Genomic DNA, 15566 nt, shown 5'->3' on the forward strand with positions numbered 1-15566 from the left:
GGTTACCGTCATATATAACTAACTATAACACAACGTACATTAAATGTGGTAAGGTTACCGTCATATATAGCTAACTATAAACGAGCTTACAACACCTGTGGTAAGGTTACCGTCATATATAACTAACTATAACCCAGCGTAGACCACCTGTGGTAAGGTTACCGTCATATATAACTAACTATAACCCAACGTACATTACATGTGGTAAGGTTACCGTCATATATAGCTAACTATAACCCAGCATACACCACCTGTGGTAAGGTTACCGTCATATATAACTAACTATAACCCAGCTTACACCACCCATGGTAAGGTTACCGTCATATATAATTAACTATAACCCAGCGTACACCACCTGTGGTAAGGTTACCTTCATATATAACTAACTATAATCCAGCGTACTCCACCTGTGGTAAGCTTGCCGTCATATATAACTAACTACAACCCAGCGCACACCACCTGTGGTAAGGTTACCTTCATATATAACTAACTATAATCCAGCGTACACCGCCTGTGGTAAGGTTACCATCATATATAACTAACTATAATCCAACGTACACCACCTGTGGTAAAGTTACCATCATATATAACTAACTATAACTCAGCTTACACCACCTATGGTAAGGTTACCGTCATATATAGCTAACTATAACCCAGCTTACACCACCTATGGTAAGGTTACCGTCATATATAATTAACTATAACCCAGCGTACACCACCTGTGGTAAGGTTTCCGTCATATATAACTAACTACAACCTAGCGTACACCACCTATGGTAGGGTTACCATCTTATATGACTTCGACTACCCAGCGTGCAGCACCTGTAGTAGGGTTACAGTCTTATACAACTTGCTACAACCCAGCGAAACGACCTGTGTTACATGTAGTGTAACCTTTTCATTACAGAGGGACATTTGTATCATGTGGAATAATGTTGGTTTTGTATTTAGTCACATATGATTTGTTTACATTATAATACTCTAGACAGAAATATAATTTACTAACATGTCAAAAGGGAATTTTGACTTTCATACATAATTATAGCCACATTTTTGTATACATTCCTTCAATACTTATCTGTAATTGATATCATATTTTCCGATAAGTAAATATAACAAAATACAAAAATCCTCTTAATTAATCTTGCCAAGCGTTGATGACAGAATCTACAAATGATTGTTGTATATATTAGAATGCGGTTTCAAAATGTTTATCAATAGGATTCAATGATAATATCAAGGGCATGAATACTGTTTAAACATGTGATATACAGTTCCCAGGATTTAGGTATGAGCTGTACCTACCAGGCAAGAAAAGGCGTAGTACGTAGAGCCGTCTACACTGGAGTCCTCGTTGTACACCGTCACGTACGTATAACTACCAATGGTATTTTGGTAAACACAGTCCAGACTACCATTCTCTGTACAGGACATAGAACGATTTTATTATCTATAACTACCAATGGTATTGTGGTAAACACAGTCCAGGTTACCATTCTCTGTAAAGGACATAGAACGATTTAATTATCTATAACTACCAATGGTATTGTGGTAAACACAGTCCAGGCTACCATTCTCTGTACAGGACATAGAACGATTTTAGTATCTATAACTACCAATGGTATTGTGGTAAACACAGTCCACCAGGCTACCATTCTCTGTACAGGACATAGAACGATTTTATTATCTATAACTACCAATGGTATTGTGGTAAACACAGTCCAGGCTACCATTCTCTGTATAGGACATAGAACGATTTTATTATATATAACTACCAATGGTATTGTGGTAAACACAGTCCAGGCTACCATTCTCTGTACAGGACATAGACCGATTTTATTATATATAAACTACCAATGGTATTGTGGTAAACACAGTCCAGGTTACCATTCTCTGTACAGGACATAGAGCGATTTTATTATCTATAACTACCAATGGTATTGTGATAAACACAGTCCAGGCTACCATTATCTGTACAGGACATAGAGCGATTTTATTATGTATAAACTACCAATGGTATTGTGGTAAACACAGTCCAGGTTACCGTTCTCTGTACAGGACATAGAGCGTTTTTATTATCTATAACTACCAATGGTATTGTGGTAAACACAGTCCAGGCTACCATTCTTTGTACAGGACATAGAGCGATTTTATTGAAGGAATTTGCTGTAACATTAACTTGATCCAGGCTGCAGTTTGTTTCCAAAGTTCTATGATACAATGTACTTGAATTGGTTGAGATAGAAAAAAGTATCAATGAAACTAAACGCTACATGTACAGTACTGTGTGTTGAAACATGTATATTACACATTTGTGATTTCATCATTTTAGCTTATACCATCGCCTTCACTTGAAGCGTGCTTTTTAGGCGCACGAAACGTGTATATCATTGTTTTATTGCATGTTATAATCACACAACTCAGAAACAAATTCTGACTGCATCAAAACTGTGTTGACCCTGCAGACTGATATTCGCTACAGACGGTTCAATTTAACTGAAGTCATATTCCTATTTGTTGCCATGTATAACAAATTAAAATAAAACCAAATTCAGACTCTTGAACATGTTAGCTTGTTACAACAGTTCCGGCACCTAAGCAGCACAATATGTTGACCCGCTGATCGCCTACTTACAGTACAAGACAGTATATACTGGTTACTGGCTACAGTGTTATAACCGTGTTTTGTACATGAGTAGAAGGTGTTCTGGGTACAGGCTGTAGTATTAAACACTAGCTGTCTGGTATTGGTATTACTCACGTGAGTAGAAGGTGTTCTGGGTACAGGCTGTAGTATTAATCACTAGCTCTTTGGTATTGGTATAACTCACGTGAGTAGATGGTGTTCTGGGTACAGGCTGTAGTATTAAACACTAGCTCTTTGGTATTGGTACAGTTACTTGCGTGAGTAGAAGGTGTTCTGGGTACAGGCTGTAATAATAAACGCTAGCTCTTTGGTATTGGTATTACTCACGTGAGTAGAAGGTGTTCTGGGTACAGGCTGTAGTATTAAACACTAGCTCTTTGGTATTGGTATAACTCACGTGAGTAGATGGTGTTCTGTGTACAGGCTGTAGTATTAAACGCTAGCTGTTTGGTATTGGTATTACTCACGTGAGTAGAAAGTGTTCTGGGTACAGGCTGTAGTATTAAACACTAGCTCTTTGGTATTGGTATAACTCACGTGAGTAGATGGTGTTCTGGGTACAGGCTGTAATAATAAACGCTAGCTATTTGGTATTGGTATTACTCACGTGAGTAGATGGTGTTCTGTGTACAGGCTGTAATAATAAACGCTAGCTATTTGGTATTGGTATTACTCACGTGAGTAGATGGTGTTCTGTGTACAGGCTGTAGTAATAAACGCTAGCTGTTTGGTATTTGTATTACTCACGTAAGTAGATGGTGTTCTAGGTATAGGCTTTAGTATTAAACGTTAGATGTTTGGTGTCGGAAATACTTGTAATACTTACGAGAGTAGATGATGTTCTGGGTACAGGCTGTAGTATTAAACGCTAGCTGTTTCGTATCGGTACAAACATCGACAAATGTACTGTTACACGTCGTCCCTAGGTAAGTGAAGTATCCCTGCAGAATGCTCGGACAATCAGCCTTCCCCAAACTCTCTGACCCTTGATAAGAATAGTAAGAGAAGTCATTATATAGTGTAAATATGTGTGATTTCAGAAATGTAGGGAAATGGTTCCTTCTGTTGTTTCTGGTAAATCGAATTTTGATGGTGCGATATTAAATCTTAATCTGAGTTATGCATTTAAGAATATCTAACAACAGAATGCTATTTTAACATGAAGATAGTTTAATTGACACAACCCGTATGTAGTACGGTAAATCACTTTAATATTATAAAGAAATATTTACCTGTATTAATTTATTTGTGTCAGGCACATGATTAATATTATATATAATTGTTTCAATATAATCATGCTAGTGTTCATTCTTGAGTATACACGATTAAGATCAACATAGCAACATACAATCAACACGTGTATGACTTATGTTATAAGATACGCTAGCTTACCATTCAGCAGAGCCACGTGCACTCTCTCCCCCGCTGTTGTATACGCTGTGTCCGAACAGACAGACGCCCCAGACAAAGTTGATGATGCTGAACCTAAGGTGATCCTTTCTATAACAGTGGCAGGCGTTAGCGCCACTGTGAATTCCTCTGCAATAGTTGATCATGTGTCTTACAGCAGCATCAGTTTATTTGATCATATTTAAACTATTTCTAACATTCAAATACAAACGATATTCTAATGATACCATATATTAGTGTTCATACATACACGAACTTTGATCTGGTTTAAAACAAAAATGTTGCATCATCCTTTGTTCTCAGTGTACATTATATAGTAGAATATACATTGACGTACCTGTAGCTGTCCATTATTGTGTTTAATAAAGGACAGCAACTGGGCTCAAATTGGACTTATAAAGATAACAAAAATTCATGATTTATTTACAGCATAAGGCTTTACTAGGCATATGTTTCATTATGGCCCATTTCACAGTTGAATTTTATTGAGGAGAAAAGTCTTTGAGAACAGATTGATCCAACAGAATGCTGTAAAACTTACTCGAGGAGAAAATACGGTAATCCAATCATTATTTTAAAATATGAATATTGATGGAACAGAAAACACGAATCCTGATTCAGGATCAATCCAATAGATCTTCACACAAAAAGATCCATATTTGGAGGGAAAATAAATCCGATAGACATTTCCTGATGTTTCACGAATACAGTGGTTATTTCCTGGAAGTGAAATAATTTATCTACAAACAGTGTTTGTTTATTTAATATTTGAGGTGTGAATTGATTTACCCTCTGATTGTTTTTCTATTTTGATCGCTTTCACTTTTGTTCTCTGTCCTATGTGTTGTGTTAATCAACATGTCTTTAAATTAAAAATCTTCAAAACTTATGCTGAAAGTGATATTGTCGTCTCCTGAAAATTACATGTTCTCACTTCAAATGACCAAGCTGGACTGACTGATAAATACACAGGATTCACTTTATAATTATTTTGACATTGCAATTATGTTAACTCTAACTGTACCTGTTCAGTAAGCTGAACACATGTAGTCATGCATGCATGAATGACCATAGTTCGTGCTGCATACACACGCCTTGTCATTGATAACTTCATTACCAGTACATTGTTCAGTAGCTGTTCATTCTTAACACAAAAGCATGTCCTCTATTAATAAAAGGGTACCGTGTGTCAAGTAGGAAACATTCCTCAAACTGTCCATTCCCTCACAGCATGGACAGTTCTCGGTCTTTCTCCTTTACGAAGTACTGTGATTTACGGTGGTAAAACACCCTGGCTTCTCGACTTTATCACGGTGTGAGAGGATATACTGTATAGGCTAATGACTGTGTGCAAGCTACATATCGGAAGGAAAAGATTTTAATATAAAATTAAAATGTCATTTTAGATAATGCAGAGAAATATATGTATAGCTAGTATCAGAGTAAATCCGATAATTGGAGACTCGTAACAATCTTTGCATTTGCATTGACAAATAAGAAAAAGCGATGGTCCTCACTACCACTTACAGCTAGTTCATCTAGAACTGAATCCTCTCACGCCAATGTGAAATTCATGTATCTAATTTGTGAATGCGCAAATCATGTATTTATTCTGTAAATTATAATAATTGATGGCAACAAAACTCATCAGAAAAAAAATCATGCGTAGGTATCGCTTTCTCTTTTTGATTTGCATCAGTGACGACCAAGCTTACACCAGTGACATACAATTATCTGGAGTGATTAATCTACTTACGAGTGAGAAGAGAATAGATGTAGTTGTAGTCGGACTGTTGCTCCAGATACAAACATGTGTAGACATTGTATTGGGCGGGTCCCGAGAAGGGTGTCACTGTTTCCTGTGATCTGTAATATAGTATAGTAGATTATGAACTTGTTCTTTATCGATGTTATTTAAAGTAAATATTGATGTTGCATATGGCCATTGAATAAAACTGATTTAGAATAAAATCCCCAAAGACAAACTGTTTATCCTAGAACATATTCAGCGACCTACTTTAAGACGTAATATCCTGAAAAAACCTCTTCACAATCCATGTTGAACAGAGCTGATGCGGACGGCTCAGCCTGGGCAGGGAAGTTTGAGATGGTAGAAGAGTTGACGGTCCAAGTGCCCCGGCTGTTTGTAAGCCATGTGTTCTGGAAGGCTGTCGGGAAGGTACAGGCGGACTCTGTATTGAAAATGAAGATTTAAGGGTGGAGATTTAAGGGAACTTCATGTTAAACAAATGCCAGAATAACACCACGGGTTTCTAGGAGGTTTATGGGGACTTTAATAAGGACAGCACTGGGGGAAACGTTGCTATTTTGTGTATCTTTACTCGTGCCATTTCAATAACATGGTTATGGTACAGGTTATAAACCTCACAAAGTGACTCAACACATTTGTTAGGATTTAAACAAAATTGGCGGCGTCATCGGTGATGTCTTATGGCGGTATCTTTTGCCGCACCTTCACTAAAATAATATTTTATGAAACAATAAATGTATTGAAATTTTGATCAAAGATAAAAAAAAAATCCGGCATCCTGATAAAGGTTAGCCAATTACGCCAATACCATTGTCTGTGTGTTATCTATTATTTAAGTGAACAGAGCTTCATTGCATTTTATGAATTAAGGCTAGCATGGTGCTAGGTAGCTGACGCTGCAGTGAGTTCTTGGAAGGATTTCGGAGGTACAAAAAGTAAAGTATATATTTATATATACAATTTTTTGGTTGATGAAATTATTCCGTATGTTTTTTACAGATTTTGATTCCGTATTTTGTGACATCAGTTCTCAATATTTATGTAAGTTAAGGATATTTCAAGGCCAGCTGCCATTGGTTAAAATGGGTCAAGGTTAATGCCCATTCGTCACAGGTAGCAACGAGAGCCCCGTGGGGTGGAAGCTGATAAACCCCTCACTCTCGCTGCTGTATCAAGACGCCATAGTGGTTTGAGAAAAAATTGTGAAAACTTAAATTGATCCCTCCCTCCTCCCCTATCAGCTACCTTGCAATTTTTAATTATCTAAATGTCATGCAGCTAATTTTTCAAAAAAGGATTACAATATAGTCTACTTATCGTGTTATGTCATTTGTCAATGAACTTGTTTTGAAAGTTTTAATAGAACGTATATATTTGTTATTAATTGTAATATTGATTAAATAAAGAACAAAGTTTTGTCAGTCATATTTGTATGCCCGGTTTATCTTCAGATGTTAGGTTTTTTATGTGCAGCGTCAATATCCCAGGTGTTATTGGTAATAACTAAGTGAGTAAACACTTACCAGCTGGCCTGAGCATGGTAAAATCCTACCTCCCCCTTACTGGTAAAAGGTTGGGGCAGCCAGCTCGCAGCGCTCTTTGGACATTGCGTTGTTACTTACATGTAATTGTCCTAAGTTAATGAGGGGCGGTATCTTTTGCCGCACCTTCACTAAAATAATATTTTATGAAACAATAAATGGCGGTATCTTTTGCCACACGTTCACTAAAATAATGTTTTATGAAACAATAAATGTATTGAAATTTTGATCAAAGATAAAAAAATAAATTCCGGCATCCTGATAAAGGTTAGCCAATTTCGCCAATATCATTGTCTGTGTGTTATCTATTATTTAAATGAACAGAGCTTCATTGCATGTTATGAATTAAGGCTAGCATGGTGCTAGGTAGCTGATGCTGCAGTGAGTTCTTGGAAGAATTTCGGAGGTACAAAAATATATATACATGTATATACATTTGTCTTTGCCCATATATCTGTACTGAAATTATTGTAAAATCAATCTGTTTCTTCCAGATGGGTTATCTTTAGTCACAAACCATGAAAACAAACGACATCCTATCCACTGACTGTTCATCACACGAGCTATTAAATTTATAACCAAGAACTGAAGAAGTAAGTTCTGAATGAAAACTGCTCAATTCTACACCAGTAAAGCTCGACAGCGATACTCCATTTGTTGTAAACATTGTAGTATGGATGTCGACTTCAGCCGGGTATAATAATAATAATATACAGCATTTATATAGCGCCCTATATAATTTGTAAAATTACTCTAAGGGGTGGTATTTACATGACGTCTTTGCAAAGATTCTAAAATGCAGACGTGAAGAGGTGAGTTTTTATGTCCCTCTTGAACTTGGCCAGGGTATTTGTCTCCCAAAGCATCTGTTTCCGTAGGTCACAGTACGAGATTTGGGGACACACAACAAAGATTCTGACTCCGACCGCAGTGATCTTGACGGCTGATACAGGGTAGCAAGTTCCTGTAGGTACTGAGGAGCTGTTCCATTCAGTGCCTTGTATGTGTATAGCAGAATTTTGTACTGCGACCTGTATCGTACAGGTAACCAGTGTAACGAATAAAGCGCAGGTGTGATGTGCTCTCTCTTTCGAGTACGAGTAACTAGCCGTGCTGCAGTGTTCTGAACCCTCTGCAGACGACAAGTTAGTTTGTCAGATATACCACAGAGCAGGGCGTTACCATAATCCAACCGAGAGGTAACAAGTGAATGCACCAAAATCTTGCATGCATCTGCAGTTAGAAACTGCCGAATACAGCCGATGTTCCTGATCTGGTAGTAACAGGATTTGGCAATTGCGTTCACTTGTTTCTCCATGTTCNAAAAGACGATTAGTTCCGTCTTTTCCTGATTAAGTTTAAGCATGTTGGCGTTCATCCATATACTGATATCTGTCAGACAAGCTTCCAGACTTTCTGAGACTGTATTCCAACTGTCCTGTGGTTTTATGACCATGTAAATTTGTGTGTCATCAGCATAGCAATGATAGCGAAGGCTATGGGGACGACTGAAAGAGCAGTGAACCAACTAGCCGACATTGCTCTCAATAAATAAATCAGTTGGTGAACGGTTAATTTGGTCCCTCGCCACTGTCTCTCTGCTTGTCTACGTTTCTGTTTTTCCACGCGGAGATTTTCATTATACCACGGGGCATTTGGTCTCACAGTTATCACCTTAGTTTGCAGAGGTGCGTGTTTCTCTATAAGGGCTTTATACCAAATGTGTATGCTTCAACAAGATCATCAGCCTTGCCTTCAGTAGATTGAAGGGCGGAACAAGACTGAATGTCATTTTTGAAATCTGGTATTGAAATTTCGCTGAATTTCCGGAAGCTCACTTTTTTCCTTGCACGAGCTGGCTTACTACAATTCAGTGTTGTGTGGACAGCAAGATGATCACCAGAGTGGTTCCCCTTTACATCACTTAGACATGGATCAATGACTGAAATAGCTCCATGAATGACTGAGTTATTTTCCCTCGTTATGACCACATCCAGTGTGTGGCCATGGGTGTGTGTAGCTTCTGTCACATGCTGAATCAGACACCTGGAATCTAGTAGACCAGAGAACTGGTATCAGGGGATCTGATACTTAATGTGTTACATATAATCAGCTATGATTTAATATGTATATCATCGGTATATTGGAACTGTAAGGAAATTATACTTTATTAATTATGTCCTTTAGATCTATTTAATGATTATGCTTATATTTATTTAATATACGTTGTCAATAATGAGAACACATAATGAAGTGAAACATATAATAAAACAGTATTACACCACGGAAAACAAACCACATTCATATTTCACCAGGGAAAACAAACCACATTATTATTTCACCAGGAAAAACAAACCAGAGTATTATTTCACCAGGGAAAACAAACCACAGTATTATTTCATCAGAGAAAACAAACCGCAGTATAACTATACCAGGAAAAAATATCCACAGTATTATTTCACCAGGAAAAATATACCACAGTGTCATTACATCAGGGAAAATATACCACAGTATATTTCACCAGGGAAAATATACCACAGTGTCATTCAACAAGACAAATACACCAGTTTCACTACAACAGGGAACATATACCACAGTATTATTACATCAGGGAACATATACCACAGTGTCATTCAACAAGACAAATAAACCAGTTTCACTAAAACAGGGAACATATACCACAGTATTATTACATCAGGGAACATATACCACAGTGTCATTACATCAGGGAACATATACCACTGAGTCATTCAACAAGACAAATATACCACAGTGTCATTCAACAAGACAAATATACCACAGTATTATTTCACAAGGGAAAATATAACACAGTGTTACTTAACAAGACAAATATACCACAGTGTCATTCAACAAGACAAATATACCACAGTATTATTTCACCAGGGAAAATATAACACAGTGTCACTCAACAAGACAAATATACCACAGTGTCATTACATAAAGGGAAAATATACCACAGTATATTTCACCAGGGAAAATATACCAAAGTGTCATTCAACAAGACAAATATACCACAGTGTCATTTCATCAGGGAAAATATAACACAGTATTATTTCACCAGGGAAAATATAACACAGTGTCACTCAACAAGACAAATATACCACAGTATCATTACATCAGGGAACATATACCACAGTGTCATTCAACAAGACAAATATACCACAGTGTCATTCAACAAGACAAATATGTCACAGTGTCATTCAACAAGACAAATATACCACAGTATCATTACATCAGGGAAAATATACCACAGTATTATTTCACCAGGGAAAATATAACACAGTGTCATTCAACAAGACAAATATACCGCAGCATTATTTCACAAGAGAAAATATAACACAGTGTCACTCTACAAGACAAATATACCACAGTGTCATTACATCAGGGAAAATATATCACAGTATATTTCACCAGGGAAAATATACCACAGTGTCATTCAACAGGACAAATATACCATAGTGCCATTACAACAGGGAACATATACCACTGAGTCATTCAACAAGACAAATATAACACAGTGTCATTAAGCAAGACAAATATACCACAGTATCATTACATCAGGGAAAATATACCACCGTGATATTCAACAAGACAAATATTCCACAGTGTCATTCAACAGGACAAATATACCATAGTATTATTTCACCAGGTAAAATATAACACAGTGTCACTCTACAAGACAAATATACCAAAGTGTCATTACAACAGGGACATACACAACAGTGTCATTATAGTATTCGATTAGACAAATATACAGCAGCATTATTTCACCACGGAAAATATATCACAGTATATTTCACCATGGAAAATATACCACAGTATTATTTCACAAGGCAAAATAATACACAGGGTCACTCAACAAGACAAATATAGCACAGTGTCATTCAACAATACAAATATAACACAGTGTCATCCAACAAGACAAATATACTGCAGCATTATTTCACCACGGAAAATATATCACAGTATATTTCACCAGGGAAAACATAACACAGTGTCATTAAACATGACAAATATACCACAGTGACATTCAACAAGACAAATACACCAGTTTCACTACAACAGGGAACATATACCACAGTGTCATAACATCAGGGAAATTATACCACAATATGATTTCTCCAGGGATAATATAACACAGTGTCACTCTACAAGACAAATATACCACAGTATTATTTCACCAAGGAAAATATAACACAGTGTCATTAAACAAGACAAATATACCACAGTGTCATAACATCAGGGAAAATATACCACAATATGATTTCACCAGGGATAATATAACACAGTGTCATTCAACAAGACAAATATCCCACAGTATCATTACATCAGGCAAAATATACCACAGTATGATTTCACCAGGGATAATATAACATAGTGTCATTAAACAAGACAAATATACCACAGTGCCATTACAACAGGGAACATATACCACAGTATTATTTCACCAAGGAAAATATAACACAGTGTCATTAAACAAGACAAATATACCACAGTATTATTTCACCAGGGAAAATATATCACAGTGTCATTCAACAAGACAAATATACCACAGTGTCATTACATCAGGAAAAATATATCAAAGTATTATTTCCCCAGGGAAAATATAACATTGTCATTAAACAAGACAAATATATCACAGTATTATTTCACCAGGGAAAATATATCACAGTGTCATTCAACAAGACAAATTTACCACAGTGTCATTACATCAGGGAAAAAATACCACAGTATTATTTCACAAGGGAAAATATACCACAGTGTCATTCAACAATACAAATATACCACAGTATTATTTCACCAGGGAAAATATAACACAGTGTCATTCAACAAGACTAATATACCACAGTGTCATTACATCAGGGAAAATATACCACAGTATTATTTCACTATGGAAAATATAAAACCGTGTCATTCAACAAGACAAATATAGCACGGTGTCATTACATCTAGAAAAATATACCATAGTATCATTTCACCAGGGAAAATATAACACAATGTCACTCAACAAGACAAATATACCACAGTATTATTCCACCAGGGAAAATATAACACAGTGTCATTCAACAAGACAAATATACCACAGTGTCATTACATCTAGAAAAATATACCATAGTATCATTTCACCAGGGAAAATATAACACAATGTCACTCAACAAGACAAATATACCACAGTATTATTTCACCAGGGAAAATATAACACAGTGTCTCTCAACAAGACAAATAAACAACAGTGTCATTACATCAGGAAAAATATACCACAGTATTATTTCACCAGGGAAAATATAACACAGTGTCATTCAACAAGACAAATATACCACAGTGTCATTACATCAGGAAAAATACACCAAAGTATTATTTCACCAGTGAAAATATAGCGCAGTGTCATTAATCAAGACAAATATACCACAGTGTCGTAACATCAGGAAAAATATACCACAGTATTATTTCACCAGGGAAATATAGCGCAGTGTCATTAAACAAGACAAATTTACCACAGTGCCATTACATCAGGAAAATATACCACAGTATTATTTCACCAGGGAAAATATACCACAGTGCCATTAAACAAGACAAATATACCACAGTGCCATTACATCAGGAAAATATACCACAGTATTATTTCACCAGGGAAATATAGCGCAGTGTCATTAAACAAGACAAATTTACCACAGTGTCATTACATCAGGAAAAATTTACCAAAGTATTATTTCACCAGGGAAAATATAACACAGTGTCATCCAACAAGACAAATATACCACAGTGTCATTACAACAGGGACATACACAACAGTGTCATTATAGTATTCGATTCCAAGAAAAACAAGAGGAATTAAGGAACTTCCAAACAGAACAACAAAAACCCACTACCACTCACACGTCCCACACCCCACATCCCACGTCCCACACCCTACGCGCCCACCCCACGCCACACACCCCACATCCATCCCCGAAAAGCAAAAAAAATATAATACGTGTATATAAGAGAAACGAAAAGAAAACAAAACAGGCAAAACTAAAAAATCAAGGAAAAACAAACAAACCAACCAAAACAACAAAACGAACAGAAAACAATTAGAGTCAATTCATATGCAAATGTGTAAATAAAGTTTATAAATTGACTATAGGCGTTCATAGTATTCAAAACAATAAGCTAAACAGACAGACCCGTTACGGTGCAATCTGTGAAACGTCTTGTACTTTACTTTCTTCGAAGAAGTGGTTATTTCGGCATCTGTTTTTACTTTTTTGTCGTGATATAATATAATATTTTTAGCTTAAATCTAATATATGCTATGAGTAATGACTTTTCATTTATAATTTATACTGGACGTGTTTAGTTATAGGTAATTTGACAGTTTTCATTAAGAAAAATCCATGTCTGATCAAAGCGGTACTCCAGTGTCCTAACTGAGATCATAAGAAAATTCCAACGCTCAAAATAATCGTGAATTACGAATCTATGAACGTAATCTATGTTTATTTAGAGACGGGTCGATAGACGGGTTGTCTCAGACTTTAGTCCATGTGCTGTTAATATATTATTCATGAATCTAATAATAAAACAAAATGAAAAGGCCTGGATGGATATGGTAGGTATCGTGGCCTGTGAGTTGGCCGTGGGCTCTCAAGCACAAGATGTCCTTGGTCCATCACATGTACCATTATGATTAAACATGTCTAGTTGTCAAACCTGGCTTATAGGAATGGTGTCAATTGTAGTCAGTCGTGGCAGAAATTCAATAATCGTTCATACGTCTTTGTATTTCAGATCTTTCCCTAACACAACAAGATTTCAGTTTCTATACAGCGTAATTGCACACGTTTTATGAATTTAACAAAGCCTTTATTGGAGTATTTATAGAAACGAAAACAAAATGTATTGAAATTGAAATTAGAAAAACGGCATATCACAATCTAGACTGGAAAATCGAAGAAATTAACACATTCACAGCCTACAAAAGGGCTTTCAAACAATTCTGGGCTCGAGTACTTCTCAATACCGCTATTAGTATTTAATATTAAATGTTTAACATATTGACATAGACATATAATACACGTTGAATCCTAGTGATGACTATCGTTGAGATTTATACAATGTAGAATATATGTGTATGATAGCATTGAGTAGCACAAATGAGTAGTTTCAGTAGAGCATATCTCACTCTTGTGTGTTGATAATCATGTTTTGAGAAATGACAGAACGAATGCAAAATGGCAGCCCCACATTGGTGGTCGATAATAACAGTCCAGTCTCATAAGATTTTCCACTCTGACAAGTGTTTCCTTCTATAGCATTACTCTAATAGACCATTTTGAATTCTTGTTGCACCGAAACAAAACAGAACCGAAGTAAAACAAAACTTTGGGAAATATTAATCACGAAAACATATATAATCATAATAAACTAATACAGTATTTACTGCCTTCGAATACACAATGTTCAGTAAATCTATTACTCTTAGATAGCAAGTTAAAAAGTAAAGGTGTGGACAATGAATCGGTTCCCATCATTTCCAGCACAACACAATAATATTACAGTTAATTATCTACATCACCAGACCACGATATCATTGTTAATTATCTACATCATCAGACCAAGATATCGTTGTTAATTATCTACAACACCAGACAATGATATCATTGTTAATCATCTACATCACCAGACACCGATATCATTGTTAATCATCTACATCACCAGACAACGATATCATTGTTAATTATCTACATCACAAGGCAATAGTATCATTGTTAATTATCTACATCACCAGACCACGATATCATTGTTCATTATCTACATCACCAGACAATAATATCATTGTAAATTATCTATATCACCAGGCAATAATATCATTGTTAATTATCTACATTACCAGACAATGATATGATTGGTAATTATCTACATCACCAGACTACGATATCATTGTTAATTATCTCCATCACAAGGCAATAGTATCCTTGTTAATTATCTACATCACCAGGCCACGATATCATTGTTAATTATCTACATCACCAGACAACGATATCATTGTTAATTATATACATCACAAGACAACGATATAATTGTTATTTATCTACATCACCAGACAATGATATGATTGGTAATTATCTACATCACCAGACAACGATATCATTGTTAATTATCTACATCACCAGACAACGATATCATTGTTAAT

General features: G+C 35.9%; 1 protein-coding gene across 2 annotated transcripts in view; it reads right to left on the bottom strand.

Annotated features, from left to right (window-relative positions):
* Nucleotides 1–15566, bottom strand: part of LOC110457532 — a 54210-nt gene that overhangs the window by 20939 nt on the left and 17705 nt on the right. For both annotated transcript variants that reach the window (XM_021508860.1, XM_021508868.1), the window contains exons 2-6: nucleotides 6075–6249; nucleotides 5814–5923; nucleotides 4040–4186; nucleotides 3474–3632; nucleotides 1306–1421 (exon numbers count right to left, since the gene is read on the bottom strand). In XM_021508860.1, coding sequence (XP_021364535.1) covers nucleotides 1306–1421; nucleotides 3474–3632; nucleotides 4040–4186; nucleotides 5814–5923; nucleotides 6075–6249 — 707 coding nt within the window. The remainder of the gene's footprint in view (nucleotides 1–1305; nucleotides 1422–3473; nucleotides 3633–4039; nucleotides 4187–5813; nucleotides 5924–6074; nucleotides 6250–15566) is intronic.

This window comes from Mizuhopecten yessoensis, unplaced genomic scaffold (assembly GCF_002113885.1).
Source record: "Mizuhopecten yessoensis strain PY_sf001 unplaced genomic scaffold, ASM211388v2 scaffold1147, whole genome shotgun sequence".
In the NCBI taxonomy this organism is placed as follows: Eukaryota; Metazoa; Mollusca; class Bivalvia; order Pectinida; family Pectinidae; genus Mizuhopecten; species Mizuhopecten yessoensis.